The sequence below is a fragment of the Arachis stenosperma genome, chromosome 9, assembly GCF_014773155.1.
Source record: "Arachis stenosperma cultivar V10309 chromosome 9, arast.V10309.gnm1.PFL2, whole genome shotgun sequence".
Lineage (NCBI taxonomy): Eukaryota > Viridiplantae > Streptophyta > Magnoliopsida > Fabales > Fabaceae > Arachis > Arachis stenosperma.
In genome coordinates, this window is record NC_080385.1 from 130,016,700 (window position 1) to 130,026,316 (window position 9,617).

General features: G+C 48.7%; 1 protein-coding gene across 1 annotated transcript; it reads left to right on the top strand.

Moving 5' to 3' along the window:
- The first annotated feature begins 817 nt into the window (after positions 1-817).
- LOC130949929 (uncharacterized) lies at positions 818-5,764 on the top strand. Its single transcript, XM_057878525.1, has 2 exons — positions 818-3,328; positions 3,404-5,764. Exons 1-2 carry the CDS (start codon positions 818-820, stop codon positions 5,762-5,764), a joined length of 4,872 nt encoding a protein of 1,623 aa, XP_057734508.1.
- The last annotated feature ends 3,853 nt before the right edge of the window (positions 5,765-9,617 follow it).

Consider the following 9,617-nt stretch of genomic DNA (forward strand, 5'->3'; position numbering starts at 1 on the left):
ACCCATCAAATTTTCTTTAAAAAAGAAATCACATGGTCCAACTTATTCACACAATAACTTAAAAAAAGCTGCCCCACATATTTGTCTAGCACTTCTATATTCCATAACGCAGCACAACACATACATTACTTTCATAACCAAAAAAATGAGCCTAGCTTTGAACAACTTATTATTATTATTATTATTATTATTATTATTATTATTATTATTATTATTATTATTAATTGTACTAATATTGTTAAGAAATCTGACGGTAGTTTTTAATATTTTTTATATTATTTGATTAATATAAATACTAAATTATTTTTAGTAAATAAATTTTATTAATTTATATATATATAAATGTTAAAAAAATATAAATATAACAAACAATATTAATTTATGTATACAAAATTTTAATTAATATAAATATAAATTATATATTTTTATGTATTGTTACGGACCCAACCCATGGGCCCCGGGTCCGCGACCGACCCCGAATCCGGGCAAAGCGGGCCGACCCGACTCAGTAACTAACTTCCAAATTCAAACATCACCCTTATCTTAGCCAGATAAGATAAGATAAGATAAATCACCAAACACCTATAAATAAAGGACCCAAGTCCTTCCAGGTATTGGTTCATTCCTCATACCTCACACCTCTTAGATATATTCTGACTTGGGCGTCGGAGTGTCTTTGCAGGTACCTCCCCTCCTCTCCATCTGGACGATCCAACATCCGACTCAACCCGCAGGTTCCCGATCCTCCTCCTCGATCGTACTAGAGACAATCTGTACATTGGCGCCGTCTGTGGGGACCTGCGACAGTCAAAACCGGATGGAGGGCATCCTGGAGGAAACCCCATCAAGCCAGGACGACTCCCAACCGCGTCGTCCGACCTCAGAACACCCTGAAGCCACAAACCAAGCAAAAATAGCAAGCATCATCCACCACGCAAACGAACACACGGACCCGCGACATCCTGAGAAAGCCAGGGACAAAGCGGCACAAATCATCCAGGATCTCTGTCTCCGGGTCCAAGAACTTGAAGGCAAACTAACTAACAGAGAAAAACACAATAACGAGCATGGAAGCCAGGCAACTTCCAGGTCAAGATCCCACCGCGGCAGGTCGCCAATCCGGCAACACATCAGGAGAGATGATCGCAGCACCTCACACAACCGCCGACGCGAGAAATTGCCTGAACGACGATACGACAAGAAACACCATCGCAGCGCTTCTCGGGATCTAAGTCGTCAACACGATTCGGACGAAGACCGGAGATACCGAAGCACCAAACGCACGAGAAGCGACCACACCATAATGGGAGCTACACCCTTCACGGAAGGAATCTTAAGAGCGAAACTCCCCAGAGGATTCGACAAACCCACCGATATGAAGTACGACGGAACTAAAGATCCTCAAGAGCACCTAACGGCCTTCGAGGCCAGGATGAACTTAGAAGGAGCATCCGATGCAGTCCGATGCAGAGCCTTCCCAGTAACCCTTGCCGGGCCAGCAATCAAATGGTTCAACGCCCTCCCGAACGGATCCATAACCAGCTTTCACGACATCACAAGAAAATTCATGGCCCAGTTCACAACCCGAATCACCAAGGCCAAACACCCCATCACCCTGTTAGGGGTCACACAAAAGCAAGAGGAATCCACAAGAAAATACCTTGACCGCTTCAACGACGAATGCCTGACGGTCGACGGACTCACGGACTCTGTTGCCAGCCTCTGCCTAACTAACGGACTCATGAATGAAGACTTTCGCAAACATCTCACCACCAAACCAGTATGGACCATGCACGAAATCCAGAACGTCGCCAAAGATTACATCAACGACGAGGAAGTCAGCCAGGTCGTCGCTGCCAACAAACTGCAGCACGTTGCCACCCAACACGGCAACCCGACCCCCCGTCATAACCCACCACCCAAAGAGAACCAACGAGACCACCTTAAACCGACCCACCGACCACCAAGAATAGGAAAATTCTCCAATTACACCCCCCTAACAGCACCAATTACTGAGGTATACCACCAAATAGCAGATCGAGGCGTCATCCCCAGGGCCCGACCACTCAAGGAAAGGACAGGAGGAAACAAAACCCTCTACTGGGACTATCACCGTGGATACGGCCACAAAACACAAGATTGTTTCGATCTTAAAGACGCTCTCGAGCAGGCCATACGAGACGGCAAACTCCCAGAGTTCGTCAAAATCATCAGAGAACCAAGGCGCGCCGACAGAGACAAATCACCAGAAAGAGAAGGACGCAACCCAAGAACTCAAAAACCACCCCCCAGAGAAAACCCCGAGGAAGATCCGACCATCATAGTGAACGTCATCACGGGCAAGGACGTGTCGAACAAGTCAAAGCTAACAATGAAAAAAGACCTCAAGATAATGGCCGTCAGGCACCACGACCCAGTCACCATTACCAACAGCACGATAACTTTCTTACCCGAGGACTGCCAACACGGCACCTCGGCCGAAGACGCCCCCTTCGTCATATCAGCCCGAATCGGAACAGGGCTAGTAAGAAGAATACTGGTAGACACCGGTGCCGACTCCAACATCCTCTTCCGAGGAGCCTTCGACAAACTCGGGCTTCGCAACGACAACCTCCAAACGCACCGCCACGGCGTCACGGGCCTCGGAGACAACTTCCTCAAACCAGACGGCTCAGTTACCCTTCCCATCACTATAGGAACAAGCAATCAGAGAAAAACGATCTTATCCAAATTCGTCGTCCTAAAAGACTCCACAGCCTACAACGTCATTCTCGGGAGGAAAACGATCAACGACTTCTCGGCAGTCATCTTCACCAAATATCTCCTCATGAAATTCAGGGCCGACGACGACACCATCGGAACCATTCACGGAGACCGAGAAGTCGCAGCCGAATGCGATAAAAATAGCTTAGCCCTAAGAAAAAAATCCCGGGACGCAGCCGGAATATTCCTCGCCGATCTAGACGCACGACTAGACGGTCAACCTAGACCGGAACCAGAAGGAGATATGGAAAAGCTACAAATAGGGCCGACCAAAGAAGAATACACGTTCATCAACAGAAACCTCCCATACGACCTCAAAGAAGAACTCTCCCGACTTTTGAAACAAAACAGAGACCTATTCGCATTTACATCAGCCGATATGCCGGGAATAAGCCCCGACCTGATGTCTCACCATCTGGCAGTAGACCCCCTAGCCAAACCAGTGGCGCAAAGAAGACGGAAAATGTCACAAGACCGAGCCGCCGAGGTCCGAAAACAAGTGAAAGCCCTACTCGAAGCCAACTTCATCCGAGAACTCCCTTACACGACTTGGCTGGCCAACATCGTACTAGTAAAAAAATCTAACGGGAAGTGGCGAATGTGCGTTGATTACACGGATCTCAACAAAGCATGCCCAAAGGACGCCTTCCCCTTACCAAACATCGACGGGCTAGTGGATGCAGCATCCGGTCACCGATACCTCAGCTTCATGGATGCATATTCCGGCTACAACCAGATCCCGATGCACCGACCAGACGAAGAAAAGACAGCATTTATCACCCCTGATGGAACCTACTGCTATAAAGTAATGCCCTTCGGCTTGAAAAACGCCGGAGCCACCTACCAGCGACTTGTTAACAAAATATTCCGAGGCCTAGCCAGAAACAAAATTGAAGTCTACATAGACGATATGCTCGCCAAGACGGAATCCGGTGAGCAACTAACCGACGACCTCAAGGTGATAATGAACACCCTGCGAAAACACCAAATGCGACTCAACCCAACAAAGTGTGCCTTCGGAATGGAAGCAGGAAAATTCCTCGGCTTCATGATCACGCAACGCGGAGTTGAGGCAAACCCAGAAAAATGCCGTGCCGTCCTTGAGATGACAAGTCCCAAAACCCTCAAAGAAATCCAAAAACTCACCGGCCGGCTAACCGCACTATCCCGGTTCCTCGGAGCATCGGCCCAAAAGGCAATCCCTTTTTTCAAACTTATGAAAAAAGGAACCCCCTTCAGATGGGAGAAAGAATGCGAAGAAGCTTTCCAACACTTCAAGAGGGTCCTGGCGGAACCTCCAATCCTCGCAAAATCTCAAACAGGGGAAACACTATACCTGTACCTCTCCATAACGGAAGAAACAATCGCAGCAGCACTCGTCCGGGAAAACGAGAAAAAGGAACAAAAACCCGTATACTTCATAAGCAAGGTCCTACAAGACACGGAAGCCCGCTATTCGCGATTAGAAAAACTGGCTTTCGCACTCCTCTCGGCATCCCGACGACTACGACAATACTTTCAGGCCCACCCCATAACAGTCCGAACCGACCAAACGGTCAAACAAGTATTACAAAAACCCGACCTAGCAGGAAGAATGCTAGCATGGTCCGTCGAGTTATCCCAATTCCAGATCAGGTTCGAACCCCGAAACGCCATCAAAGCACAGGCCTTGACCGACTTCATCGCTGAAATGACTCCGACCAAACCGACACCCGAACCATGGAAACTGCACGTCGATGGCTCATCAAACTCCACTCACGGAGGCGCCGGAATTATACTCGAAAACCAAAACGGGATGACAATTGAACAATCAATAAGATACGACTTTCCAGTATCAAATAACCAAGCAGAATACGAGGCCCTCTTGGCAGGCCTAAACCTAGCCTGGGAAGTCGGCGCCAAGGTACTCGAAGTTAACACCGACTCCCAGGTGGTGTGCTCCCAAATCAACGGGAGCTACCAAACCCGAGACCCCCTGCTCCAACAATACCTCAATAAAGTAAATGAATTAAAAGAAGGATTCGAAAACGTTTCCATACAACACGTCCCCAGGGAGCGAAACGCCAGGGCGGACCTACTTTCCAAGCTAGCCAGCACGAAGTCAGGACACGACAACAGATCGCTAATCCAGGAGGTCGTTAAGTCGCCTTCCATATCGGCAGAAATCAATGCACACCTAACATCCTCAAACCGGGAGTCTTGGACATACCCTATCTTGCAATATCTCCGCGACGGAGTCCTACCACCAGATCCGAAAGAGGAGAGGCAAATAAAAAGGGAAGCCGCCAATTACACCATCATAGCGGGACAACTATACAAACGCGGATTCTCGCAGCCCCTACTTAAATGTGTCGAACCCGGGGACACGGAGTACATACTCCGCGAGATCCACGAAGGCTGCTGCGGTCACCACGTCGGGGGGAAAACGCTAGCCCAAAAAATCATCAGGGCCGGCTATTTCTGGCCCACGATCATACGAGATTCCATACAACTAACAAAAAGCTGCGACAAATGCCAAAGGCATGCCAATATCCACCAAGCCGCCCCACACCAACTTAGCGTTATATCGGCTGAACGGCCATTCGGCAGTTGGGGAATCGACCTCGTCGGGCCCTTCCCCACGGCACCCGGCCAACTCAGATATCTTATCGTCGCCATAGACTACTACACCAAATGGATTGAAGCCGAACCCCTGGCCTCCATCACAGCAACCCAATGCCGGAAATTCGTCTGGCGACAGATCATTACCCGGTTCGGAATACCCGAGGTCATCATCTCCGACAACGGAACCCAGTTCACAGACAAAAAATTCAGAGAACTCCTAGGAGGATTACACATATCCTATCGCTTCAGCTCGGTAGAACATCCCCAAACAAACAGACAGGTGGAATCCGCCAACAAAATCATCGTTAAAGGACTTAAGAAACGACTTGACGAAGCCAAGGGATTATGGGCAGAAGAGTTGGGATCAGTCCTGTGGTCATACCGAACAACACCCTAAACGAGCACGGGAGAAACGCCCTTCCGATTAACATACGGCGTTGAAGCAGTCATCCCAGTGGAGATCGGGGACCCCAGCCCCAGAAAAACGGTTGGAGGTAACAACGAAGAAGCAGAACGAGACCTCGTGGACGAAAAAAGAAGCATAGCCCACGTCAAAGAATTAGCACTCAAACAAAGGATCAGCCTAAGGTACAATCACGGCGTCATCCGACGAGAATTCGCGGACAATGACCTCGTCCTACGACGAAATGATATCGGCCTTCCGACCCCAGGAGAAGGAAAGCTCGCCCCCAACTGGGAAGGACCATACAGAGTCAAGGCCGTAATAGGAAAAGGAGCGTATAAACTCGAACGACTAGACGGCAGCGAAATACCAAGAACTTGGAACGCAGCCAACCTACGAAGATACTATACTTAAATAAGTCTCCCTTTGTTTTTTCCGTCACCATTTGTTTTTCTGTTTTTCTTTTACTTTGTCTTTTAGAACCTCGGGTACTCTTTCCCTCACGAAGGGTTTTAACGAGGCCCAAACTATTTAAATAAATTTTCTTACAAGTTATTTTCACTTCATCACCATTACAAGCCACTACTGTTCCTCAAAACACGGAACGAAGACACGGCCATCGCTGGAGGACTGATCACCCTCCAGGCCGAACACACGGATATCCAAAAAACCGACCAAACGAACGGTTACGATAAAACAAACAAAAATTGCAGAAAGGCCCGAACGGCCAAATAAAAGCCACAAACGGATCATACAAAGGCCCGGACAGCCGAAAATACCATTAAACGGTCCCCAAAAAAGTCACGGCCCTTGGCCAATCCAAAATATTCAGAAACAAACAAAGTTCAAAATAAAATACAAGAAGACTACTCAATATCGACAATCCGACCATCACGGACGGTCTTAAACGCTCCCATCACGGACACATCCACACCAGGGGCCAACACCAGAGCCTGAGCCTTCATCGTCTCCTCGGTAGCAGCAACGGCATCCCTAGCATCGGCCAACAGAGCCGACTTCTCCTTCTTTAGAGCTTCAACCTCAGCCTTCAGAGTTTCCGACTCAGCGAGAAGCAAGGCAGCTTGAGAACTCGCATCCGAGGCTCGCTTGCGCTCCTCCGCCAATTGAGAAAGAAGCGAAGTCTCAATACCGGCAAGTCGGAGAATCTCCGCCCCGGCATCCTCTGAAGACTTCGCCGCTTTCTCCTTGGCAGTATTAGCGACCTGGAGCTCCTCCTTCAACTTAGTCACATCAGCCTGAGCTTGCCGAAGCTTCTTCTCCAACAAACCCGCTTGGGCCATCACGGGCTCAGCCTTCCGAACAACCACAGCAGAGCGAAGAAAGGCACGGTAAACCGACTCAGCCTGGAACGAGACGTCGCAGCCATCAAAAAATGACTCCGTTCCAGGTATCAAGTTCTGATCAATGAAACCCGTGGCGTCGAAACGTCGGTCCATCACACTAGGGACCAGACCCTCCCCTTCAAAGGTTTCGCTAACCGGCTCCTCAGCCCTACTCCTCTTCCGAGAAGCCTCAGTACCCGTCAACACGACCACCTCAGGCGAACCAGGAGGAACTTGAGCCCCAGTAGGAGCCCCCGAAGAAACCACCCCCTGAGAGGGAACCTGAGAATCCACAGCCGGATTCGAAACAGGAGTCGACGGAGACGACGATCCCTCCTCCCGAACCAACGCCGCCTTCAGCCTTGCCAAGGTAGTCAACCCGCTAGCCATCTCAACTGAAAGAAATCAATAGAAGAGTTAAAAAAAAAAAAAAAGATACACACCAATATATGTCCGACAAGCCTCGGGATCCCCCATAACGTCTCGAGGATTCAATGGACGTTCGCCAAACAAGTGCCACAAAACGTTGGCGACATCCTTATCCTCCCGAGACAAATCGCCATAAGAAACTTTAGTCAGAACCGACGGCCCGGCGCCGAAATTCCAGTACGTCGGAAACCAGCGCTCGCCTTCCAGGGTAAGCCAAAACGGGCGGTGCCCCTCAACAGGACGCACCTTAAAATACTCCCACTTAAACCCGTGAAAGGAATCCTCAAACAACCCAAAAATCCGACGATGAGGCTGAGCCCGGAAAGACATATACCCTTTCTTATGCTTCCCCTCCTTAGTCGGAAGAGTGCACAAGAAAAGGAAAAGAAAAACGGGAACCGAAGCCGGAAGATCGAGATACTGGCACACCAACTCAAAACACCGAACGGCTGCCCAGCTGTTCGGGTGAAGCTGAGACGGTGCCACGGAACACCGACTAAGTAAACCTTGAACAAACGGAGAGAAGGGGAACCGCACTCCGAGCCGAGTAAACATGGATTCGTAGACCCACATCCAGTCCGGCACGGTGGGAGAACGGAGGTTTAGATAACAGACGCGCTCATCCGCATCAGGGAGCACGAGCTCGTATCGCCCCTCCTCTTCACCGCCACCACAAATTGCCCCTTGATCGCGGAGCCGTTGGAGATCACCCTCCGTCATCCGCGACGGAACGCCCCACACATCGCTGGTCACCCAACCATAGCGATTGGGAACGCCCCTGGAAGGGGCAATGGGGGCACCCACACCCTCATTTCTCCGACGCTGCATACCTAAAACAGGGAGGAGCACCACCATCAGCCTACCAACTCGACACAATTACAAAAAACAAAAAACCTAAACACCACTACAAAGCAAAGCAGAAAATGGCGGTGCTCAGCCCCTTCCCCAAACTCAAACACCAAACACAGTAAAACAAAAAGGGAAGCAGGCAGAACAAAACATGGCAAAAACAGGAACAGGCACACAAACAAACGTATGGAAGAAATAGCAGAAAAGAAAAAACCAACCTGGTAAAAGTAGAAGAAAACTTGAAGAAATACAGGGAAATGAGGAGAAGCAGAAACAGCACCAGAAAGCAAAATCCACTAAGCAGTTTTTCTCTCAGGAAATGAAGAAGTTCTCTTTCAAAAGAAAAAACGGACGAGGGAAATAAAAGCCAAAACGAAGCGGTTTCAAAAAGACGAAAGGACACAACTGACCCTGGACGTAATAAAAAATGGTGGGGGCAAAAAAGAGAAAACACCTCCTCAATAAATGCCCCCCTCGGAAAAGAAAACTAATCAATTACACCTCAAAAGACGCGACGGGTGCAGCAGGCACGGAAGGGTCACGTCAAAAGACCCAAAATACGGTCAAGACGAGTCCTTTACCAAACGAGACCGACAAACCGACTTCCCCATCACAAACAAAACGATCGACCCGACACCGGATGCACGACAGGAAACGCCTTAAAAACTTCTAGCGACAAACCGACCACAGTCGCTCTCCCGCTACGGGGGGCAACTGTTACGGACCCAACCCATGGGCCCCGGGTCCGCGACCGACCCCGAATCCGGGCAAAGCGGGCCGACCCGACTCAGTAACTAACTTCCAAATTCAAACATCACCCTTATCTTAGCCAGATAAGATAAGATAAGATAAATCACCAAACACCTATAAATAAAGGACCCAAGTCCTTCCTGGTATTGGTTCATTCCTCATACCTCACACTTCTTAGATATATTCTGACTTGGGCGTCGGAGTGTCTTTGCAGGTACCTCCCCTCCTCTCCATCTGGACGATCCAACATCCGACTCAACCCGCAGGTTCCCGATCCTCCTCCTCGATCGTACTAGAGACAATCTGTACATGTATAAAATTTATATAAATATAAATATAAATTATTATTATTAAAATATTAATTAAAAATAATAATATTTGCTGATTGTATTATTATTCTATTATTAATATTATTATTAACTTCTCAAAACTGCTTCGATTTCTTGGGCATCGGACCGGATTTGGTCCAATTAGCA

Coding starts and splice junctions, on each gene's coding strand:
- LOC130949929 (XM_057878525.1), top strand. CDS start 818: ATGGAGGGCATCCTGGAGGAAACCCCATCAAGCCAGGACGACTCCCAA. Junction 3,329..3,403: donor CGACTTGGCTGGCCAACATC/GTACTAGTAAAA, acceptor GCATGCCCAAAG/GACGCCTTCCCCTTACCAAA.